The sequence below is a fragment of the Acomys russatus genome, chromosome 10 (assembly GCF_903995435.1).
Source record: "Acomys russatus chromosome 10, mAcoRus1.1, whole genome shotgun sequence".
NCBI classification, from domain to species: Eukaryota; Metazoa; Chordata; class Mammalia; order Rodentia; family Muridae; genus Acomys; species Acomys russatus.
Window position 1 is genome coordinate 13,485,379 of NC_067146.1, and position 25,526 is coordinate 13,510,904.

At 45.2% G+C, this 25,526-nt stretch overlaps 1 protein-coding gene across 1 annotated transcript in view; it reads left to right on the top strand.

Moving 5' to 3' along the window:
• The window catches only part of Rbm28 (RNA binding motif protein 28), a 34,213-nt gene extending 22,512 nt beyond the window's left edge, over positions 1-11,701 (top strand). The window contains exons 12-19 of the mRNA XM_051151846.1: positions 826-961; positions 1,955-2,019; positions 3,958-4,116; positions 6,344-6,493; positions 6,774-6,848; positions 9,007-9,248; positions 9,406-9,508; positions 11,534-11,701. Coding sequence (XP_051007803.1) covers positions 826-961; positions 1,955-2,019; positions 3,958-4,116; positions 6,344-6,493; positions 6,774-6,848; positions 9,007-9,248; positions 9,406-9,508; positions 11,534-11,668 — 1,065 coding nt within the window. The 3' untranslated portion in view covers positions 11,669-11,701. The remainder of the gene's footprint in view (positions 1-825; positions 962-1,954; positions 2,020-3,957; positions 4,117-6,343; positions 6,494-6,773; positions 6,849-9,006; positions 9,249-9,405; positions 9,509-11,533) is intronic.
• The last annotated feature ends 13,825 nt before the right edge of the window (positions 11,702-25,526 follow it).

Here is a 25,526-nt window from a genome sequence, read left to right on the forward strand (position 1 = left end):
TGCCCTGGAGATCTAGCTCTGATCTAGAACTCAGAGATCCTCCTACCTCTGCCTCCCAAGTGCTGGGATTAAAGGTGTGTGCCACCATGCTCGGTTTGTTACCCTTCTTTCTTTATTTTCCTTTTTTGTTTTTGTTTTTTTGAGACAGGGTTTCTCTGTGTAGCCTTGGTTGTCCTGGACTCTCTTTGTACACGAGGCTGGCCTCAAACTCACAGAGATCTGCCTGCCTCTGCCTCCTGAGTGCTGGGATTACAGGTGTGTGCCACTATGTCCGGCCCGCCCATATTTCTTAAGTGAAGAAACAGCCTTGATATTCCTAGTGCTCATTGTTTGTTGTCTGTATCAGCCTCTATTCTGGGTCAGTAACATGAAAAACTGGAAGAAGTATTAGGACCATCTGGAAACTGGATTTGTGTTTGATACACGTAATGTAGATATTGAGAAATTTTCTGTGCTTTTTAACAAAGTATGTGGTTTTTGAGATGTTATCCCGTGTTGTCATTGTCTCTTAAACATGCCTAGCATTTCATTAGCTTTAGAATACTACACACTTCCTTACAGAGCATCTTCCTCAGCCTGCTTTGAGACTGCACTACTGTGAATTTCTTACTGCTGATTGTCTTAAATACATATACACGTGACCTTTTGTACAATTGTAAAACCTACTGTGAGCCTCAAGGGTGCTTTGTAGCCAGCCAGGCGGCCGCATCCTGTGGCCTGGCTTTCCAGCATAATTACCGTGTGCTGATTCCTTTTCTTGGCACTCCTTGTGATCTACTCACTTTCTGCTTTGCTGTGCATTTGGAAAGTTGTAATATGTTTCAGGGTGGTGGGCTTAAACTAGATGGCCGGCAGCTCAAGGTTGACTTGGCTGTGACCCGTGATGAGGCAGCAAAGCTTCAGACAAAGAAGGTGAAGAAGCCGACGGGAACCCGGAACCTCTACCTGGCCCGGGAAGGCTGTGAGTAGTGGGAGAAGAAAGGAACCAGGCATCTAAGTAGCGGCCCTGTGACACGAGAGTGAGCCAGCAATGATGTTGTCATATGTGTTTCAAATTAAAAACAAAACCAAGCAGATTTCCTCCCTAGCAGTGTTGTGTCGCTGTTCTACTTCAGTAGCTTTGGCTTTGTTAGGAGTCGCCACCCATTGTGCAGTCTAATCAGCCCTGTTCTCTCCTTTGACTGGGTGCCTTAGGTATTCCCACAGCAGGGCTAGAAGCACAAAGGAGGAAAACTCACATTATTTGCTTCTCATCTTCATTTCTAATGAGTTTATTTTGTTTTGTGTTTGTTTTTTGAGACAGGGTTTCTCTGTGTAGCCCTGGCTGTCCTAGACTCACTTTGTAGACCAGACTGGCCTCAAACTCACAGCAGTCTACTTGCCTCTGCCTCCCGAGTGCTGGGATTAAAGGCATGTGCCACCACACCAGGCTGAGAAATTATTTTTTAAGTTAAAAAAAAAAAAATTCTAGAGTTTTCTGGAATTTATCCGCCTACTCCTGTGTAGATGCATAGTCCCAACTAATAATGTTCAGCCATCAGCCTTTGGCTCTAAGGCCTATGAGACCATAACTCTGTCCTCCATGTTGTCTCATCCAGTTGCTGAGTGATTGGTGCCTAAGTGCGCAAGGAGCAGCTAAGTTTTGGGGGCAGTTTGTTGGTGGAACATTCTGTGATCCAGATGCCTGGATTATAGCTGCTTTCAGAAGTTCTTCATGCATGCATATGATGCTGTTTTGTAGGCAGAGAGGAACAAAATTACAAAATGTTCCATTTCTTTAGAGCAAGTCGTAAGTCTAGAACTTAGCCCTGTGTAGCTATTTTCGGACCTAACTAACTGGCCAACACAGTCCTTAGGGCTCTGTGCAGAGTTTGCATCATTCAAATCACATTCTTCCTGTTGCCCAGTGAGCATTCCCTTGGTGACATCTTGGCCCTTTTCCCTCCTTCGGCAGTGATCCGTGCTGGGACGAAGGCTGCCGAGGGCGTGAGTGCTGCGGATATGGCCAAACGCGAGCGGGTGAGTAGACTAGGCATCAGCCTTAAGGTTCTGTTTGTGGCTACCTAAGTGAATCAGAAGCAATTATTGTGCCACGTGTGCTCATGAGGAGCCATGTGTGAGCACCACACTTTACCTTGTTGGAAGTACACAGGTGAAGAGAAGGAGCTGGGCGTTACTCCTGGGGTGGACCAGCGTTCTGTCCCATGTAAGAACCTAGGCTTACTCTCTGTTTCTGTAACACTCATGTGTGTACCATGCTGGAGCATGCAGTTGGTGTGGAGAAGGAGAGGTTGTGTGTAATTGTTAGCATAAGTATAGAACAACAGAGCGGAAGCTATGTAGGCGAGCTTCCTGGAAAGGGAGGGAATGGGGGTTTGGAAAGAGCAGCCAAGATGTCATTTGGGAGGAGGGGTAGTGTCTCTAAAGTATGCAATTAGTGTAGAACAGCTTCACGTTCAAGGTGTTCCTACCATTAACTGGTACATTTGCGGCTTATAATGTTCTCAGTAGTTATTACTTTTGCAACATAACTTATTTTTGTTGTTGTTTTGTGATAGTCTCGTGTAGCTCAGGCTGACCTCACTGTGTAGCCGAATGTTTCTGAACTTCTGATCCTCCCCCTTCCACCTCCTGAGTGCTAGGATACAGGCAGCTCCATCATGCCAGCTACATGGTGCTGGACCAAGCTCCAGGTGCTGTGTGTGCTAGGCAGGCCTTTCCCAGCTGTGCTGTATCCCCAGCTGTGCAGCTTACCTATAAAGAGGCAGCCTAGCCAGTGGTGGTGCGGTGGTGACAGTGTTTACCCAACAGCCTGGAACCCACAGTGGACAGAATCAACCCTGGACACTGTGTACACAGTTACACACAGACACATACCTAATCATGAAATCAAAAAGTAAAGTATAAAATGCCTGCCTAGAATGGTAAGCACACAGAGCAGCTGTAGGACCTGAATGTTCAGGAGATGCTGAGCAGAAAATACACTATCATGACAGGCAGCAGCAATATGTCTTCCCAGCATGGGTTTGATAGTGTTCCTAATTTTTTTTAGTGGTGAACATTTGGATATTATAGCATTTGGGGAAGCAATGCAGTAAGATGTGAACTATGTTTTAGAACTAAAATTGCTAGCCAAAGCTTACTGAATTATTTATGTGCATTACAAAAAGTAAGTTTACTTTCTTTAGGAAGGAAGCCCTAGACACATCCAGTTGTTGGGTGGGTGAGGACTGAGCATAAATGCTAGCTTCAGTATTACTATACTAATAAGAATATTTGTGTTAGCCAGGCACCGTGGCGCATGCCTGTAATCTTAGTCCTCAGGAGGCAGAGGCAGGTGGCTCTCTGAGTTTGAGGCCAGCCTAGTCTACAGAGTAAGTTCTGGGTCAGCCTGGGCTAGACAGAGAAACCCTGCCTCAAAACAAAACAAAAAACTTGTGCTGGGCCACATTTTGAGGTATGTGAGGTGTTTGTTTGTTTGCTTTAATCTCATTTGGCCTTGTGTCAGTGCTGAGAGTTAAATGTTGATCTGCAGTTTCTTTTGTGTGTGTGTGCGTGTGTGTGTGTGTGTGTGTGTGTGTGCGTGCGCGCGCGCGCAGCCTTGGCTGTCCTGGACTCATTGTAGACCAGGTTGGCCTCGAATTCACAGGGATCCTCCTGCCTCTGCCTCCCAAGTGCTGGGATTAAAGGCGTGCGCCACCACCGCCTGGCGAAAGATTGAATCTTAAAATTTGGTTTCTCCAGTTGATGACTCTATGGCTCAGATGTGACTCAGGGTTCATGGTCTTCCTGTCTCCCTGAGCCCTCCTTCCTCTGCTGGGTTTGTAAGGCAGCGGGTGAATCTGTGGCTGTGAATGAGGTTATGATTCCTTTTTTTTTTTTTTTTTTTTAAACAGAAATAGGAGGCTCCTTGCTGAGTGTACTGTATGTTAAGAGGTTCCTTTTCTCCCCTCTCAGTTTGAGCTACTAAAACATCAGAAACTCAAGAACCAGAACATCTTTGTCTCCCAGACCAGGCTTTGCCTGCACAATCTCCCAAAGTCCGTGGATGATAAACAGCTGAGGAAGCTGCTGCTCCATGCCACCAGAGGAGAGAAGGGGGTTTGCGTGAAGGAGGTAAGAGAGGCCTGCAGTCATGAGCACTCACTTCTGTCTGTGGTACCAGCATGTCAGCAGATTTTCTTTTGGACACAACACCATGTAAAGCTGAGTTTGGCAGTTTTCTTGTTTTTATTGTTTCTTTTGGGAACTGTCTTTCATGTCTGACTAAATTACAGCAAAATGTGAGGAAATCTCTGTCATGAATTAATTTAGCATTTATTCAATGCCTGCTGTATGCTCAGCATTATTGAGGTGTTGTGATGTCACTTCTGTCGCAGAGAATACAACTTATGTGGTTTGTTTCTTCAAAGAATGGTGTCTGTGCATGTGTGCACACACGTATTTGGGGTGGATGAGAGGAGGAAGGCTGTTTGAGGCATGCATTTTACCCATTCTGCCGTCTCCATAGCCCCTAAAACAGCATTTAACTCATATTAGTACCCTGTGGTAAGCACAGAGAACCATGTGTGTCATCAGTTGAATTAGAAAATTGGGTTCACACTAGTGCTCGGTTCTACTCTGTCTCTTTTGAATCTCTACTGTTACACTGACCTGAAACTGTTGGTTGTTTCTCCAGATGGACTGAGCTCTTTGAGGATAAATAGTATCTCATTATCCCCAATCCTGGGTGTAGCATTTGGCATAGAGTAATCTGCCATTGCCAATATTTTAGGTGCACTTTACTGTTTCATAGCTGTAAACTGTGTGCCTAATCCCCAGAAGCCTCTTTAACGTGAATTCTTTGGTATCGAGGAAACAACATGAGACAACATTAAAAGTCAGAACATGTCCTGACAACACTTTTAGTGATGGGTACTCACAAGTACTAGTGTGCACCATTTCGAACTCATTACACTTTAGTGCACTTCTGAATATCCTACAATATGTGTATTGGTTGTGTAACCAAGATGGAGGTTTTATCTTGGAGGGAAGGCCAGTTGGTAAAATTAGAAAGTAAAAAACTCCTCGAAGGCTCAGGAAGTCCCTGAAACTGAGCAGATACACTACGCCTCTCCCACCTCAAGCTTATGCAGGTAGTAAGGCCTGCTGAGTGGCACTCTTAAACAGGCTGGAGGAGGCGCAGGCTGGAAGAGGAAAAGACACTCTAGCCCGTTGAGCTGTCTGTAGGTTGTGCAGTTGCCTTGGGTGCCCATCTTGTGAGCTCTCACCCATACTAGGGTAGGCTTTTGGTGATGCAGCTGCCTTTGAGTCATTTCCACTTACATCAACCCACTAAGCCCATTTGTTCACCAGCTGCACTTCAGTGGCGTCCTTATCTTGATCTGTCTTTGGATCCCTATCTTGAGTAAGTAGATATTTGTTCATATCTTCCCAGGAATCATGACGACAGCATTATATTGGTTTTTATTTTATTTAATTCCTTCATTTGTGTAAGTACTGTGTCTCAGCAAGATGCCTCAAATGGCATTTTAAGTGAATGAGTATCTTGAAGTAAGGAATTTATTCTTTTTTTCATTCCCCTGCAATGGACAGACTAGTAGTACCTATGCATGGAGCAGGGTGTAGTATGTGTGCGTCTTTCATACTTAGATTCCTCCACTACAGAAGGACAACAGCTCTGGGGAGAAATACTGTATAAATGGTGAATTTTCTGAGAGTGTCTTCTATGTTCCTCGCAACCCTAGGGTACTTCCTGGGTCCTATCTAGGCATTTAGAGAAAGGTGTGCACCAAAGAGTGTCTGACTCCAACCCCACGAGGGCTGAAACTCGCTGTATTTGAGGCTGATCATGGAGGGGAAAGGGTGATCTTCCTCTTGGTAGATATGTCTTTCTCATGTAAAATCATCAGGGCCTCCCGGCTCCATCCGTTTCATTCCTGGGGGCTTTCTTCAGTGATGGGGTCTGTGGACAGTTCTCCATTCTCAGCAGTAACTTGCTGACAAGGTAAAGAATCACATCCTCTCAGTTACGTGTGCTATGGCAGTGAACTATTAGCAATTTCCCTTGGTGTTGAAGATGGATGGCGTAGTGGTTATGAGCACACACTGCTCTTGCCGAGGACCTGAGTTTGGTTCCCATCACTCATACCTCACCGCTCACAACTGCTTCCAGATGCAGGGAGTCTTTGCCCTCTTCTGGACTCCATGGGCACTGTATTCAGGTGCCCATGCATACACATATATGCAAGATTCAAAAAATAAATCTTTAAAAAGTACATTTTTCTCTATAAGGTTTTATTTCTTATAACTACTGTTTATTATTTTCTTTTTCTCCTCATAGTGTAGAGTGATGCGAGACCTTAAAGCAGTTCATGGAAAAATGAAGGGCCAGTCCCTGGGCTACGCCTTTGCAGAGTTCCAAAAGCACGAGCATGCCCTCAGAGCCCTCCGCCACATCAACAACAACCCAGACATCTTTGGGACCCAGAAGGTGAGGCTCATCCCCCAGGGAGACCCATTTTTTTGAGAGTCCCTGATTTTGAATGGTGGGAAAGAATACCATTGGGTGGAGGGGGCAAGTAGATGGTGGATCTAGGTGAGCTGCTTAGAAAGAGTGTAGACTGGGCAGACCGCCTGCAGACCTGGCCTTTAAAGAAGACATGAGGAGCAGCCTTACGGTTTACAAAGAGGAGTGAGTGGAGGAACAGCTAGGTCTGTTGCACCCTCGGACTATAAAGTCTCATGAATGGCGTTCTGTCTTTCTCTGACAGAGACCGATAGTGGAGTTCTCTTTAGAAGATCGAAGGAAGCTTAAAGTAAAGGAGCTGAGGATCCAGCGCAGCCTGGTACTGAGCCTAAAGTGTGTGTGTGTGCCTCTGTGTGTGTGTCTGTCTCTGTGTGTGTCTGTGTCTGTGTCATGTGTGTGTGTGTGTGTGCCTGTGTGTGCGTGTGTGTGTGTACATCTGTGTTCCTGGCTTCTGGAGGTCAGAAGACAATTGGGAAGTTGGTTCTCTCTCTCTACTTTGTGTCCTGGGGCTTGAACTCATGCCATCAGGCTTGGTAGCAATTACCTTTTGTTGCTGAGCCATCTTCCTGCCTGGCCCTTGTTTGCTTGGTTTTGGTTGTGTGTGACAGGATCTTACTCTGTAGTTCTAACTAACTCAGAACTCACAGACATCCCTTTGCCTCGGCTACTGGGATTAATTAAAAGTGTGTGCTGTTTTGGCTATTTTTTGTGTTTGTTTTGTGTGGTTTTTTGTTGTTGTTTTGATTTTGAGACAGGGTTTCTCTGTGTAGCCTTGGCTGTGTTGGACTCATTTTGTAGACCAGGCTGGCCTTGAACTCACAGAGATCCACTTGCCTCTGACTCCTCGAGTGCTGGGATTACAGGCGTGTGCCAACCTTGGTCGGCTGTTTTTGTTTTTGTTTTTTGTTTTTTGTTTTTTTTTAAGGGGCTTAATTAAACTTCTTTTCAATTTGTGCTTCTGCCATGTAGGATTTTCCTCAGTTTCCTAAGCCTCTCCTGGTGTTTTTCCTTTGCTGTCCCTCTTCTGAGAGCTGCATAGGAGAAGGGAAAAGAAGGAAAGTGAACCAGTGTTCTGACCCACCATGAGTTCCTCCGTGGTGTGGGGCCATGTCAAAGAGATGGCTGAGGTCAAGTTCCAGAATCATCATTATCATCCGAGACAGGGTCTCCTTTGTTGTCCAAACTTGCTTTGACTTAAAGTCCTCCAGCCTCAGTGCGACACATGTAGGTTTTGGAGAAGGACGGTCAGGAACTGTGGGCGCTGCTGCCTTCTTAGCTGCACGCTCCCTGGCAAGTCAGGTCTCTGAGCCTCAGTTTGTAAAGTGGGTTAATAGCATCTGCATTCCCCATCTAAGGAGGTCTGAGCTGCTATACCACTGCCCAGCTTGTAGTCAGTCCTCTCTTACCCATCTTCCCTTGGGACATGCTAGGCTATAGTAATTTGAGGCCTGTAATTCTTACAGCACTCATCGATACTGTACTAAGGCTTGAATGTGTAGAGAGCATTCATAGTGTTTGGTGTGTACTACAGTATTACAAAGAGAAGAGTGATAGCAGTGGCTAAAACCAATGGCTTTCATTGGAGAATCTGGGGTCTTACCCTTGTACATGACAGCTTTTTAAATACACGTTTATATTATTACACATATATACAGTACATTACCTACAGCAAGAAGAACCATAAAACAATCAGGAATTATATTAAGGTTACATTCATAGTGTTTTGGCTATTTGTATTTGGCAGCCTTGAAGAAAACATCTTTCCTATCTTGGTGCATTAAAATTCTGAATGTAAATCAATATCTATCATAGCTCATCATTATCAACTTAAGACAGCTATCCAGACCTAAAAGCATTTTAACCCCTAAACAACTAAGCTTAATTGCAAAACTAAACTATCTGGTTTTCAGCCCCATCAGGGACTTGAGAAGGAATGGGGGTATTTATTGTGTTCATTTTCTCTCAGCTCTTAGGTCTGTGGCTTAAGGCCTGTCTCTGGTCTTGAAAATTTCCAAGCTGTATTACATTAAATAGTTTTCAGTCATTTTGTTTCTTCTGCTTGTGTTTCCCTTTTTTGTGTGATACTCTTTTGGGGGCAGGTGTCTTTTGAAAAAGGTCTCCTATAGGCCAGGCTGGCCTCAAACTCCTGATCCAATCCTTCCTTCCATGTGCCTAGGATTCTAGGTGTGTGCCTGGCTCATGTTTCACCTCTGACTGTTGTCCCTTCTTACTGGCTTCTGAATCTTGGGCTGCTGCTTGTTCCCTTTTCCTGGTTTTTGTGTCTGTGTTCCCCGCCTAGAAGTGTCTTTACTAGACAGAGCTTATAAAGTGCTTGTGTTTACTTTTCTGTAGTCTCCAGCTGTGTGGAGGGACATGTTCCTCTTTCCCCAAGCTCACGCCAGGTGCCTCCTTTGCTGAGTATTTCCAGTGAGGAGACCTCATGCATAAACCAGGTGGCAATTCCTTGTTGTATGCAGCAAAAAGCGGGAGCTAAGCCCGAAACCAGTAAGCCCGGAAAGGAGCAGAGGGAGCTTGGGACAGACAAGCAGCAGAGGGCAGCTCAGAGCGCCGCAGCGCAGGCTCACAGCAAGGCTTTGGCCGGCCCCACCTCCTGGACAGGCTTCCAGACCAAGGCTGAAGTGGAGCAGGTGGAGCTGCCTGATGGGAAGAAGAGAAGAAAGGTCCTGGCGCTCCCTTCACACCAAGGCCCCAAAATCAGGTGTGATGCATTTGTTTTGATGTAACTCTGTCTTTGTAGCGCTTGCTTGGGTAGAAGGGGCATTTTTGCTCCCTTCCCCCATGGGAGGTTAGCAGTGAAGGCTTAGCACCAGCAGAGAAAGGATTCTGTGTGGCATTTACCTGCTGTCTCATTCCAGGCTTCGGGACAAAGGCAAGGTGAAGTCCCTTCCTTCTAAGAAGCCAAAGGCCCAGTTAGGCCAGCGGAAGCAAAAGCAGCAGCGGTTAGCTTCCTCCCTGCAGGTGAGTGCTGTGGGGCATGTGGGGCAGAGCATACTTTTGGAGTAGACACTAGTGCCTCTCCATGCAGGCCACAGCTCTTCAGAGGATGAGGTACCGCAGTGAAAGTGGAGAGGAGTAAGCCCACGTGGCTTGTCAGTCTGCTTGAGCAGTCAGCCTGTTTCCTGTTTCCTGTGCCTGCTTTTCCCCAGCTAGGGTGTATAAAAGCAAATCCTACTTTACATGTAAATTATGTCTCAAGAGATAGATTGCTCAGGAAACCTTCAGACTACATCTCCAATGGCCAAGTCTTCATACAAACACACATGCCCAGTGTCATTATCATACCTGCTGAGATTAATCAGAAGCTTCTTATACCCTCTAATATGTAGCCCTGTTAACATTTTCCTAATTGCCTCAGAATGTTTTTTATTTCTAGTTAGTACCGGTAGGATGCTAACAAAGTCATCACTCCCTGGCTGCATTTGTCCTTGAGGATGTATTTGGTGGTGAATTCAGCCGCTTACTTCCTTATGGTACCTCGTCTCTGTTACACCGTATATTGTTGGAGCTGGTTCCTTGCACAGATTCAGTGCTACATTTCGGTTGTTCAGTTAGTAATGTCAAGCCCAGTGAGCAGGTGTCAGAATTGTCTGCTTCATTGTTCCATCTAGAAAATCCCCCACCAGCTTTTCAGTTACTTGGTTTGTTTTTTGCTTCGCAGAGCTAGGTATCGAACCCAAGGCCTTTCCCATGCTTAGAAAGAGCTCTGCTAGCCAGGCGTGGTGGGGCACGCCTTTGATCTCAGCAGTTAGGGAGGCAGAGGCTTGTGGATCTCTGAGTTTGAGGTCAGCCTGGTCTACAAAGTGAGTTTAGGACATTCAAGGCTACACAGAGAAACCCTGTCTCGAAAAACCAAAAAAGAAAAGAAAAGAAAGTTTTCTGTTGTTGAGTTGTGTCCCAGCTGTGTACTCTAGCTGGACTGTTATATAGACCTGTTATTTCATTATGGGCTATAGAATGGTGATTTTCCAATCAAGTCAACCCCTTTGTACTTAAAAGTAGTCTTAACATATAGGGAAGGCAAGTTTACATGATTGATTTTTTTTCTTCCTCTTCTTGCTGTATCAAGTTTGCAGAATAGTGAACTGTTGCCATAGCAACCTGCTCTGGTGGCCCATGAGACTGCTATATTAGTATTATAAAGTTCCCAGTTCTCAGATAGCTCTCGATGTCCAGCCAAATGCAGCCATTATTCTTGTCCAGTCTAAATCAACAGAAAGGTCTTCGGATTAGCTCCTATGTCCTTCTGAAATGACCTTGTCTACTCTAGTTCTTTTTAATAGAAAATAATGGTCCTGTGCTCTTTATTTTTTTTTTTTAAACAATTAAAAGCATTCTTTTACATGATGGGTATTTTGCCTGCATGTATGTCTATATACTAGAGACATGCCTGGGGTCCACAGAGACCAGAAGAGGGCATTGAATCCCCTAGGTCTGGAGTTAAAGATGGTTGTGATGCAGTGTGCATGCCTGGAATAGAACTCAGATCCTCTGGAGGGGCAGCCAGTGCTTTTAACCTCTGAGCCATCTCTCCAGCCTCCAGTCCTGGGCTCTTGAGCATTTAAGGTCAAGCTTTCATCTCCCTTCCCTAAATTTAAGAAGAAAAGAGTCATTAGCATTCCATCCTACTCAAATCTGGATCTGGGAATTTTCTGACTATGTCATATTATATTGTAGAGATCTAGCCTCTGAAACTTCGTAAGTGGAATTCTTGTCAGGGCAGGAGCATAGTGAACATGATCTTTGTACCTACTTATTTTTGTGTCTTGGGGAGCCTTACAGTAAGTTTGACGTTAACTAGGCATGGTGGTAGCACTCGGAAGGAGGAGAGATAAGGGTCAGGAGTTCAAGGTCATCCTGAAATACATAGTGCGTTTCAGGCATGCAGAGAAGACGGAAGGCAGGTAAGAAAGCTAGTGGGAGGGATGGAGAGAAAGGAAGGACGAGAAAGGAGAAAATGTTGTCTATGTCTCCTTTCTTTCACAGGCACCCAGGAAAAAAGCTAAGGAGAGTAAGGCAGAGGCACACTTCAGCCAGCTGGTTGAGCAGTACAAGCAGAAGCTGCTGGGCCCTTCAAAAGGAACATCCCTTATGAAGAGAAGCAAATGGTTTGACAGTTGATGCCACCTTCAGACTTCCACTGAGGAGAACAGGATCCCAGGTGATCCCCATTTCCTGGGGACCCTGCAAGTTGTGTACATTCTTGGTTCCTTCTTCAGTGTGCAGTTGGTTAGCCACAAAGGAATCTTTGAAAAACACCATGGAGTTTTTACAACCTACCCAAATTATTGCTGAAGCTGTGTGTGTGATTGCATATCATTTCTAGTCTCTTCTCAAATGGAAACTATTGTAAAAAAGTGTTTTGGAGTGCTAAATTTTAAAGATGTGTATTTTGTTATGGAGTCTGTAAATGAGGAATTGTGACATTTTTGGATGTGTCTCATTTTTAATATACACAAATACATTATTTATGAGTTTTTTTTCTAAATAAACCTTTTTTAAAAACATTTTTAATTTGGTTATATAGTCTGTAAGAGCTCAGAACAGAGAAAAGTGCTTAGTAACGTGGTCTCTGAGTGTGGAGACACCTGGAAATGACTGACGGCATGAGACTAACACCCACCAGCACCTGAGAAGTGTCTGCCCCTGCAGGGAATGACTGGCTGGGGAACAGATTGCAGGCTAGACACCAGCCTGACTCCCTCAGGGCACCTTCTCCCAGGGGCCAGGAGTGAGCACCAGGTGCTAACCTCAGTGCCCAGGAGGTAGGAGTCTGAGTCTAGTTTCCTAAAGAAAGAATGTAGCTAAGTGTGTTCTTATTGTTTCCTGGGTGTGAATATTAGAGAGTCAAGGCCCACGGGGACCCTGACGGTATGAAGAGTGGGCTGTTGTAAAAGATGAAATCAGTGGAGACAAACAAATCCCCGTGCTGTACACTTGTGATACAAGATGTGGGATAGATTAACTCTGCCTCCCTCAGAGCCTTGGCCTGGAGAGATCTCCATTGAGCCATCAGCTTTTCTGGTGCTTCCTTGGGTATCTGACGGAAGGCTCTTTCCTTCCCCCTACCCTATTCCTAAGTGGATTCTCCTACCCTGATTGTTTCCTCTGGTCCTAGTCACCATCTAAAATTGTCTCCCTGTTAAAACATCCGCTTTGAGAGAGACTCTCTCTTGTCCGCCACTACTCAAATAGCATCTCCTACCAACTCTGGCACACAGTGGGCATGGAATAAATGTCTATTGATGGAAAAAATAAGAAAGGAAAAGGAGCAGTGGCCTCTGTGGGAAGGAAAATGTGGAGCACAGCTTGCTTGACCGTGGCCTAACGCAGTGCTCTAACGCCGTGCTCTAACGCCATGCTCTTAAAGGCTTCTATCCCAGAACACTGCTGACCCAGGCACAGAGCTGTTTCGATATCTTGGGGAAACCAGTTAGTACTTCAGAATGTCCTTGCTGATTTGGAGGTTTGAAGAAGAAATCATGAAAACATTTAGACCCTTTGGAGGAATTGCAAGGATAGGTGTTGTTTTTAGGGTCAGTTCAAGACAGTGACAGGAGGTTTGAACATTCTTACAAGTCCCCAGCAATAGGAGAGTGTCAGAATGGCCACAACCTGCCTGTCAGTTGACCTCTTCTCCCTTGGCTGACTCTGCTTGCCGGACACCTCTGCTCCAAATATATATAGATTTTCCCTAATATTTAAAAATGTATCTCAACAGTTAGGGTGACAAAAAAAAAATGCTATTCTTTCAGAGTGTTGCCAGATTCTCCTAGATCCAGATATTTCTCTAACGTCTTTAGCAACCCTGTGTGTTAAAACATCAGTCAGTTGCTTGGAAAGTTATTGCACAGTTCTTTAAATGAGTGCTGTGAGGACGAGTATCCTGTTTCTCAATGCCCCGTTTATGGTGTCGTCTTTGAGAGACCTTCCCTTGGGCTTCTCAGCTCCGTGACCCCTTGCCATGCTGGTGGCAATGCAAAGGGAACTGTGCTTCACTTCCTAGCCGGCTGTCTCAGGAAACGGGGTTTCTCAATTAATATGAGGGTTCAGTTCACATGGCCTGGTTAATAAGAGGAAGCATTTTTGTTAGTGTCCAGGACTAAAGGTCATAGCGAGAATGACCAAGTTTCATCTGACTTTTCTCATTTGATTAGGCACTAGGCTGGCTCAGAGATAAGACCTCTAAGCAGAGAATTCTAAGTGGTGTGCAGCCTTTCTGTGCCTTTTCTTTTCTTGGTTAGATGACGTTCATGAGCTGCTTCTCTGGAGTCAGCCTGTGGCAGCTATTGTAGGAACAAGAGCCATGGTTTCCTTTGTTAGAATCCTAGGGCATGTGATTCCTTGCAAGACAGTCACACGTTTCCGACTGTGGGACTTTACCAGCCCATTTTGTCACTTGCATGTACATCACAGAGCATGCTTGGACAAACCAGGATGGCCATGATGATGCTAGGTGATACAGCCTCAGGGACAATGCCATGGGTGGTCCTTTATTGACTGAAGTGTTAAGTGACACACAGCTGTATATCCAAACATCCTTTTATGCTTTGTCTTTGTTTTGTTTTTCAAGACAGGGTTTATCTGTGCAGCCCAGGCTGTCCTGGAACTCCCTCTGTAGACCAGGCCTCGAACTCACAGAAATCTGCCTGCCTCTGCCTCCCAAATGCTGGGATTAAAGGCGTGCGCCACTGCCTCCGCCTCCACTGCCATCACAGGGCTGTTTTTGTCTTGAAAAGAAGTTTTTCTGGCTATAATTTAGAGCCCAGAACCCAAGGCTCCAAAGAGCGTCTTCTCATCTATTTGGCTTTCAGCTGTCTGAGGAGGCCGATGGTCAAATGTGCCACGGTGAGCACAGACACTGTCACCTTAGTAAACGCAGATCGGGCATCTCAGCTCTCTGGCTGCCCTAGTTAGCCAGCTTTCTGCTTAATGTTATTTCAACTCATAGTGACATCTGTGACAGGCACCTGTCAATTCTGTCATACAAGGAGCAAGTCTGCTTATATAACTTAGAATGTTCCTTCACTTTTTCACAGTGTGCTCTTTTATGACTAGATCTACATTGTCATGGGGCTGTAGCTGACACAAGTTTGTATTTCACTTCCTCTCAGCCCATGCTTTCCTCTAACCTCTAACTGGCTTGTTAAGAGTCAGGGTTAGGGTTTCTCTCCAGCCAAATAGAGATTTTCAGGTTTCTCATTGACTAGTGTGGCAGTGATGCGCACAGATGACCTTGCTTTGGTTTCTCTCTGTCTTAGTTCTGCTTCGTTCCCAGAGTCATTTGCAGAGCCTGAGCTAGATCCCGCATGGACGGGGTGTCATCTGGCAGTGCAGACTTTGGGTGGTATTAAGACATAGTCTACAGAAGCCTCGGCTTCTGATTCTGAACTGGTGATTGGCTGCAGATGGATGATGCTTCCTTCCAAGCTGATGAAGGAGTGTCATGGGTAGGCTGTTGGATGCTTCCTGGGAACCAGTTCTGAGAAGGAAACTGCTGAGTTGCCAAAAAGCCCTGTGGCCCATCCTAAATAGAATGACTTGCTAAACATCAAATCTAGTAGTCCTTAGCTATGTCTGTGCTGCCCAGGACAGCACAGTGGTGGGCCTTTGCTGCTGCAGAGACATCTGATAGGGACACCATTTTTGTCCCTGAAAGCAAGGGTTATATTTTATGTTTTACTCCAGATGCCAGTGCCTTAGCCATAGTGGGAGCTTATGCGATCTGGGAGCTCTCTAGGGCCCGGTCATTCCAAGGCATAGCTGGGCTTGTGGGAGGACAGTGGAGTAGGGAGCCTCGAATAAGTGAGCAATAATGGTAATAGTGCTCACGGTTTGACTGGGCTACCTGTATCCTTTCTGCTGCCATTTGTCTGTAGCAAGCTACCTTACTCTTTGTCCACTCAAGGCCTGACTTGTCAGGGACGTCAGCTATCCAGGGCATAAAGATCAGTCAGTAATCTAAGTCACTGGCATACTTACTGACTGGCCTGTCGCTCAACAGCATATGCTTGCTTGTCTTTTCTTTGGGCTTTGTTTTTTCCCATGAAAACTGACCTGGCACATAGCTGTCCTTAGTGATAGATTACTAAGGATGGTTATTGAGGCAGTGATCTTTCACACAAACGTATATACACACACATAGTATAGTGTGTATCCATATATAGACACTATATATGTATGTCTTTATACAAGATAGATAGAGAGATAGATAGAGAGATAGATAGAGAGATAGATAGATAGAGAGATAGAGAGATAGAGAGATAGAGAGATAGATAGATAGAGAGATAGAGAGATAGATAGATAGAGAGATAGAGAGATAGAGAGATAGAGAGATAGAGAGATAGAATTTTCTCCTCTTAGCCTTATTCCCCTTGTATTTGGTACCTGGAAAGCACCATTTCCTTTCTTTCCTTCACTGTTGCCTGGGCCCCTGTCTTCCAGCAACTCCTTCAGACGTTGCTTAATTTGTGTGAAGAGCTGATCCCATTTCCATCTTACTGTCACCCAAAGGAATGCCAGCCCGTGAGTCCAGGGCTGGATGGGGAAAGCTGAATGCAGGCAGCTCGGCCAAGTAACCAACTGTCAAATGTCTCTTCTCGCAGTCACTCTCCTCCGATCCCCTTTTTCCTTTTCTTCTTCCCTGAGCCTTTTACACACATTATACTTCAGCCACGAGAGACTCAAAAGCTATGCTTTGCGTGCTACCACAGGAAACAAACTTTCCTTGAGCTCTGGTCCAATTTGAGAAGATGCTGTCACAGCGGGTGAGATGGTACAGACTGAGTTTTACAAAGGATGGGACTGAGGTGTTCCCTCCTAATGTGATGCACGTGAAAGTGCTGGCCAGAGGGTCCTTGCCCTCCAAACATTGCATCTTAGCACCAGGGTTCTGGAGAACAACGCGTGGGTTATTTCAAAGGTGGACTTTACTACCAGGAAAACAAGCAACTGGCCAGATAACATCAGCAAGAGGAGAAACGAATGCGGCCAGTGCCCCTGGAGGCCCATGCCTTGCCTTTCTTGGGACAGTGGCTGAGGGGTGGTGTCCCCATGCGAGTGACACCCCCTGGACAGTAGTATGGTTCTGAGCCTATTATTGGGAAGGAAATTACTAGGTTTTTTTTTCTTTTTTCCAAAAGGCAATTAACTCTAAACCATTTCACATGTCCTCTCCTGACCTGTAGCCCATACCATTCAATGACTTGAGCGACTGCTAAATCAGTAGGAACCAAACATTTAATTGTTGTCTGACTGTGTCACGCCATGGACGAGTTGCACCCATGGGTTTCCTGCAGACACAAGAGTGACAAATGACAAAGGCATCCCATAAGAATTGACCAACTATACAGAATTTCAATAAAAAACATTGTATATTATGTACAAATTGTATGTAGCATATTGTTTTTAAAGATTAAAAATTTATGAAAATATGTCTAAAATTACAATAAACATATTGCATACATTTTAATCCCAGAAATTCTCTTTTTAAACATTGAAACACCAGTGCTATAAACCCGTTTTATTTAGGATCTTACTGTGTGGGCCAGACTGGCCTAGAACGGAGGATTCTCCTACATTAGCCTCCCAAGTGCTGGGATACTGGCACATGCCTCCCCAGGGCCTGTGGACCCTTGTCTTCTGCTCACACTGGGTCTGGTTTTGGCCAGCCCACTGCTGTGGGGTACCACATTTCTATTTTTCTCATAGTGTTAGTTTTTGACCCTGCCCTGGAGACTGGTGTTTGGTTGGGGTGTGGCTCAGTGGTAGCAGGCTTCCCAAGCCCCTGGTTTCTACCGGCAGCTCCTCAAGGGGGAAAGGTGCTTTGTTCTGCTGAAATATTTGCCAGCTGTGGATTTCAGCGCCAGGCCTTGACTTCCTGAGGTTAGCTCCAGACATGTCGTGGGTGTGTAGAGGCGAGCATTGACCCTACCAGGTGAAACCTGTGGACACTCAACCCTTTTTCCTACAGATTCCCCTCAATACACCGTTATAGGAAATTAAAGTGAGATGCCTTGACTTCAAAAGAAACTTTCAGTCAGGAAGGGTTTGGAATCCCTTTTCAAATTACACCCAGCGTCAGTACCTATGGGTGGGGCTCTATGTAGTGGGCCATGAAAGGAACTGTCCAAGGTCAGGGCCCTGGTGACGTATGCTGAGCTGAGCAGTGCTTTCATTATATAAAATCTGGCCGAGTAAAGCTGCCTGGGTTAAAGCCCTTCATCGCTCCAGTCTTTGGAGCACTTTGCCATCAAGCCTGGTGAAAGGAATTGAACGAGCTAGGTCCCCTGCCCTGTGTTATAGCAGAGAGAGACGATGGTAAAGTCTGAATCTGCCAAGGTGTTTTTGCCACCTCGGCTATGATGGTTCATTATCTCTAGCGGCTACTTAGGAACCTGAAAACATATCTTGTTAGGTACTAAATGTTTTGGGGGTTGAAGTGGTTTCTCTTTCAAATTAGGTAATTAAAAAAAAAAAAAAAAAAAAAAAGGAAAGGCAGGCCCTCTTTATTTGAGACAGGTCTGTTATCCTAGGTTGGCATTGAGCTGGCTACAAGGCTAAGAGTGACCTTGAATTTCTGATCCTCCCAAGTGCCAACCAAGGTCATTTGATTACAAGCCTGCTGCAACTCACCTGGCTTGTTTGGTGCTGTGCATAGAGCCAGGACCTCATGCATGATAAGCGAACATTACCTGCTGTGCTGCACCCTCAGCCCCAGGAAGAGCAGTTTCAATGTCATGCTCTTCAGAGGGTAAAGCCTTTGAAAATGTCCTTTTGTAATTTAAAGTTTTTATTATAATTCTCAATTTGAAAATTAAGCCCTTTGCTTGGCCATCTTATCACCCTGCCTCCTTCTCCCTTAAGTCGAAAGAAACTACTTATAGGTATTTATAAAAATGTGTCCCCACCAGGGCTGGAGAGATGGCTCAGTGGTTAAGAGCTCTGCCTGCTCTTCCAGAGGTCCTGAGTTTAATTCCCAGCAACCACATGGTGGCTCACAACCATCTATAATGTGATCTGATTCCCTCTTCTGCAGATAAAGCCCTCATATACAGTAAGTAAAATTTTAAAAATGTGTCCCTACTTTTTATGCTTTCAGAAGCCGTGGTGTGTGTGTGTGTGTGTGTGTGTGTGTGTGTGTGTGTGTGTGTGTGTGTGTGTGTGTGTAAGAAGCGTTTGTATCCAGAATATATTTGTTTAAAGATTTTCTTCACTGTGGCCATGCTCTGTATTTTGGCTCACCACAGAGTTGCCCATACACAGCTGGTGTGGATCGGTTCCACTTGCTTTTATAACTTTCTTTCCCAGAATCCAGAATCCAAAGACATCTCCATTCCCCTGGAGGTCCAATAATGGCTGTTGTCCATAGTCAAGAAAATCTCCAGGGAGAGCCATGGCAATTTGACAAGGGCTATTAAAGGGACATTAGGCTTGAAGTACCAGCACAGGGAATCACATACCTTTGAACCCTACTGCAAGATCTGCAGGACAGCTGCCAACACCGACCAGTTGGGAGTCTGGCCCTCCAGCCCTGCAGCTGTGTGTGGATGCTGCTGGCGTCCAGCCACTGGGAGCAGTCCCATAGAAGGAGGCAGGCTCTCGGAAGGGCTGCTTGCTTCTACTTTACCTTCACAAGGGAACAGGCACTGCAAACAACAGTCACTAATAACAGTAGCAATTACCCTGCTTACTGCGACACATGTGCTAGGACTATCTCAGTGAGTAAAATGCCCACCTGTCCCTGTCCCCTCAACCCCCCCCCCCCCCCCCCCCCCCCCCCCCGTTCTCATGCCCAGAGGCCAAAGGAAGAGAACAGAAAGCAATGTCTGAAAGGTCGGTAGTCCTTACCCTCCCTTCTTCAGGCCTGTGGCAGAGACTCACAGCCCTGCCTGGGTCCCTCATACATTTTCCCACACTCTGGGGACTCAGCTAATTAGCAGAGGTTAAGGAAACCCTCTACAGAACCATTTGTAGTCACTTTGGCTCTCCATGCAAATGCGCTCTTCTTTTGTCCAACTTGGGAATATACTTGCAAACAACAGGCACTTAAAAGTTACTGCAGTGTTACAGGTCTCCGTGGGAGGCCCCAGCACAGGGTTTTGGGTATCCAGACATTTCAGGAGCATGCACAGGTAGGAGTGTTGCATCTCAGACCAGGACAGAGCCCATATGTGTTCCCAAGAACCTGCTACAGGACCTCTTGGATTTTGAACCTCTTGGTGATACTGAGTCTTTTTTTTTTTTTTGGTTTTTCAAGACAGGGTCTCTCTGTGTTAGCTTTGGCTGTCTTGGACTCGCTTTGTAGACCAGGCTGGCTTCGAACTCATAGCAATCCGCCTGCCTCTGCCTGTGATACTGAGTCTTAACTAGAGTCTGTATCCTTTCCTGCGGAAAGTGGGATGGAGGGGGGAGGCGGGGCAGGGGGCAGGTCTTGAGCCGACTGAGCTACCCAGGAGGGTAAGCAACAAGGAGAAAGAAAAAGACAAGTCACTCAAAGTGATTCCAGCTTCTCCAGGGCAAGAGTGACAGATGAGGCAGGACTGCTGGTCCTGCACCTCCTGGGATGGACTCAGCCTCTACTTACCTTCGTATCCCACCTCCCTGAAGAAGCTGGGGTGGAAATGAAGGTAAAGGTCAAGGGTCAAGGTGTTGGACCTCCAGTCTTTCTGAGTATAAGCTAGGGAGTGAGAAAGCCCAAACTGCAATTGTCAGCAAGCTCTAAATAAAACGGCTGGTGTCAAGATCTTGGAGGTCACTGGGGATGGGGGGGGGGTGTGATAAGCTTGGAAGAAGGGTCTCTCTTGCTCTTTGGCTCCAGTACCCTGAGTGAGTTCACAGGGAAGAGGATAAGCAGCCAAGGTGATGCCCACCTTCAGGGCTGTATTGACTGATGTCCACTTCTTCAGTAGGGAGAGCTTACCTTCAGGGATAAACAACAGAGTCCTGGGAAGGCTGTTTGTCCTGGAGGTATCACTAGCCCCCCCTCCTCAGGTCTGTGCAGGTGCTCCAGGATGCCTGGGAGAGGCTTTGCTTCCTGTGTCACTGCCAGGGAGAATGGATCGTGTTCTCTTCATGTGTGACCTGCATAAGGCAATGCCTGTATGACATGAGCAAGTTCGGCCATAAGGAGTATCAGTAACCATCCTCATGCTCCCTGTATCCCACCCAGGAGGGACCTCAGCATCCTTGCTGGCAGTTCAGTCATACCAGACATTTGTATATGAGGTGACACCCACCTGCCAATCTTGCTGTATGGGAACAGGCTTCTTTGCCATAGCAGGGGATGTCACCACTGCCTTTTACTGGGCTCACGCTGAGTTGGTGAGATGGCTTCAGAGCCATCAACATCACTCATCCTCACAACAGTTCAGAAATAGATACTGCTAGCAAGTACATTGATCAGAAAAGTCAGGCTCAAGGCAGATGTGCCTGCAATCACTCGAAGAGTGTAAGGTGACTGCCCTATGTCCTCCACAGAGAGGCCCCATCAGCGCCCCCAGAGGAGGGTGGAGGCAAATCCAGAGGTCACAGCTTCTGGTGAGACTGGCACTGTCCTTAGAATTGTCCCTCCAGTGTGAGTTTCCTGTGAAATGGTCACGGAAGAGAAATATGTGCTCTTGTGTGCTTCCCAGTCTCCATCAGGTTCTCACTGGGAAACCCTGGAAGGATATCAGAGAAACAGCCTCCACACCATTTTTTTTTTTTTTCAGTAGGAGGAGCTTGGTTGTGGCTGTAAGAGTTTGAATTTAAAATAGAGGCACCCCCAAAGAAACTTCTTTTTGGGAATTTTAAAACGAATATTTGTCAAACACCGAAAACCATTTCGATGTATTTATTTATTATTTGTACAGTATTCTGTCTGCATGTGTGCCTGTGTGCCAGAAGAAGCTACCAGACCTCACTATAGATGGTCATGAACCATCGTGTGGTTGCTGGGAATTGAACTCAGGACCTTTGGAAGAGCACACAGTGCTCATAATCTCTGAGCCATCTCTTCAGCCCCTTAAACACTGAATATTAAAATACAAATTATATTGAATAATGAAAGAATTATTTTATGAAGGTAGTGAAAACTCGGATACTTTTAAATAAGACTTCGTTAATGGGCTGGAAAGATGGCTTAGCAAGCAATGGTGCTTGCTGGCTAGCCTGATACCCTGGCTTTGATCTTCCAAACCCACAGGGTAGGAGAGAACCAGCTCCCACTTGTCACCTGACCTCCATAAGCATGGTATGAGCATGCCCCCCTAATACATGCACACTAAATAAATAAAAGTAAAACAATTGTAAAGTAAAAAATCCATTTGGTTCAAGTAAGATAGGAGGTCATAACAAAAATGTGATCATTGTAAAAACATATGTTGTGACTTTATAAGAACAAAAAATTAGCATTAATTTTATCATTTAAGGTCCTGGGAAACAAACTCAGAACCTCTGCAGGAGCAATATAAGCCTTTAACCACCAACCCATCTCCCCATCCACAGAGGGTGATTTTGTGGAACCAGTTCACCTACTTTTACATGAGTGTTGGGCGTCAGACTCACATGGTTAGACTTGTATTGCAAGCTCTTTACTTGTGGAACCATTTTCAGGCCCAACAGTGGTGTGTGTGTGTGTTTCGAGATGGGTTTCTCTGTATAGCCTTGGATGTCCTAGACTCACTTTGTAGACTAGACTGGCCTCGAACTCACAGGTATCTGCCTGCCTCTGCCTCCAGAGTGCTGGGATTGCCCTGCTCAACGGTATTTTTTTTTTTTTTAAAGATGACCATTCTAGACTTGACCAGACCATGAGAAATGAGTTTTTCTTTTTTAATTATTTACTTATTTTTATGAACATTGGTGTTTTGACTGCATATGTCTGTGTGAGGATGTCAGATCCTTTGGAACAGGAGTTCCAGACAATTGTGAGCTTTTATGTGGGTGCTGGGAGTTGAGCCCAGGTCCTCTGGAAGAGCATCCAATGCTCTTAACTACTAAGCCATCTCTCCAGCCTCTGAGAAACATGCTTTTCAAAAGAGGTATTAACAGTCCAAAATTATCCTAAACATGTTTATATTCACATACATACACATTGAAGTTAGTCATGCCAACAACCATAACTGTAGCACATGCAAACATAGGTGGCCACAGCTCTTGCCTTTGGTGGACAGATTGCTGCTATTTTAGACTTAATATGGCATGTAAATCAATCGCAGGAAACAGTGAGCACAGAGTGCATTTCTCAGCAAAAGAGAAGCAGAGAATTTTCATCTATATCTGAGATAAAGAAAGGCTCAAGGAAGAAAAAAAAAAAAATCAAAAGTTGAGATTTGTTCTGCAGAGAGGCCAACAGATTTTTTCCCATTTTCATTTTTATTAATATTTTTTGAGACAGGATCTCACTAGGTAGCTGTGACTGGCCTAGAACTTGCTTTGTAGACCAGAACTCACAAGGATCTCCCTGTACATGCCAGGCAGATGCTCTACTACTGAGCTACACTCCCAAAACTATAGTTTCTCTGTTTAAGAGTAAAGCTGCAGAAAGCCAGACACCCTTACAGGTAGGTTTTCTCCTCCCCACCCTTCTTCCCTCCCTTCCCCTCCCCTCTTTTTTTGGCGGTGTTTCATTATGTCACCATAGCTGGCCTGGATCTCACTATGTAAAACTGGCCTTCAACTCACAGTCTTGTTTTTTTTTTTGTTTTGTTTTGTTTTATTTTGTTTTTTGTTTTTTGGTTTTTTGTAAACTACCCATTTTATAATTTTTAGAGGCTTTTTAAATTCCACTCAAAGAATGTGGTGGCAGACACCTTTAATCCCAGTACTTGGGAGGCAGAGACAGGAGGATCTCTGTGAATCTGAGGCCAGCCTGGTCTAGACAGTGAGTTCCAGGACAGCAAGGACTACATAGAGAGACCCTGTCTCAGCAAACTAACAACTAACAACTAACTTGTCACCACCACCACCACCACCAACAACAACAACATAAACATTCTATTACCCAAGATTTTAGTGTAGCAAAAACCTAATTTAGGGATATCATTTGTTTACCTCTGAGGAAAGTATAAAGCAAGGTTTACCTTTAGGTAATTTCCCCATTTCCCAAATACTTGAAAGTTGAAACAACTGTCAAGCATAAAAACAGAATAAAAAAATGGTGGTTCTTCTGCCAGCATTCTTTCCTTGAATCTGTATTTGATTTTCTTCTGAAAGTCCAGGGCTCCCCGGTTGCAGAGGGCTCTGGTGTACATGCTGCTGGCAGGAGTAGTATTCCTGGCCTCCAACCTGAGGTCAGGTCCTCCCACTGCGTCTCAGGCTTGTCCTGCACATCCTACTGGAACACAAAGCGGCCCAAGACCCTGCGTGACCAACCTCCTGTGTCTTTTCCCAACTGGGCCAGTACAGTTCTTTGCAGCCCAGGAAAGCTCTTTTGTTGGGCTTTCCTACGAGACAATCATATACATGGAGTGTTTGGACACTTCCATCCTGTTGGGCAGCAGGAAAAAATGCCTCTTCAGTGTCTTTATGATCAAGTGATCATAGAATTATTAATCTAAAGCCAACAAGGCTGCATTAAGCGTGAGAAGCTATTGAGAAATGCAAACTTGTGCGGCTGGATAGACGGCTCAGTGGTTAGAAGCCTAGAAGATAAGTTCAGTTCTCAGTAGCCTTGTTGGGAAGCCCACAATTGCCTGAACTTCAGCTCCAGGAGGCTTGAGATCCAACTCCCTCTCCTGGCCTCCATATTCACTTGTACATACTCACACATAGAAACATACACATATGCATAATGTTTTAAAATGCAGAATTGTAGCTGGGTGTGGTGGTGCATGCCTGTAATCCCAGCACTTCTAGAGGCAGAGGCAGAAGCAGGGGGATCTCTGTGAGTTTGAGGCCAGCTTGGTCTACAAAGCTAGTTCTAGGACAGCCAGGGCCAGCTACAACAGAGAAACTGTGTCTTGAAAAAAAAAAATGCAGAGTTGTATTTTGGAGGAGTGGCAGAAGAAAGATCAAATGCTAGCAACTAAGGTGGACCTTTTGAAAACAAAAATACACTAAATGCTCTGAAAACAAAACAGCAATACATCAAATCAAAATAATAACCAAATAACCATCCAGAATAAACCAGCAGATCATAAGCTAAACCAAGGATGGACTGACCCTCAGAAAGGACTCATCAGCATCCACCCAAGGAGGCAATGCTGAACACTTGGCCACAATGGCTCATGCAGGTTCTTGGTACTAATTTAGCCAACTCCTCTGATGAAAGTAGATCTGCTTGAGGTCCCGTATTGGACCCCAAATTCTGTCACTGCAAAAATATGACCCTCACTGCAAGGAAAACAAGACATAGTTTATTCTGGAGCAAAATATGAGCAACAATGACTTGAGGTACATAGATATTGGTTACCCCAAATACTGTGTTCCAATGTGGTAACAAATTTATGATTTTTTTTTCAGAATCAAAAAAGAGCTATAAATCAAGATACTTAAAAATACATTGTTTTTCATGGTTACATTACAGTTGATGGCTTTGATATGCCATAATTTATTTAACCAGCTCCATATGTGCTAAAAATTTCCTTGGTTTCTGTCTCAGTTTTTTTTTCCTGTTGCTATGGTAAAATACTCCAACAAAAGCAACTTAAAGAGACATTATTTATTTGGCTCACTGTTCCATGTCACAGTCCATTGCTGAGACAGTAGGAACCAGAAATACTTTGTCACACCACATCCACAGTCAAGAGCAGACAGCAATAAATACGTGCATGGGGGTGCTCAGCTTGCCTTCCCCTTTTCATTCAGTCCTGGACCAGCCCATGAAACTGTGCTGCCAATTAGGATGGGTCTCCCTACCTCAGCTTACTCAATTAAGAAAATCCCTCACAGGTGTGTGCAGAGGCCTCTCTCAGCTGAGTCTAGGTTTTGTCCAGTGGACAGCACCTACCTCCACAGTTTCTGGACTCCGGTATTAGAAATTCTATGAAGCGTGACC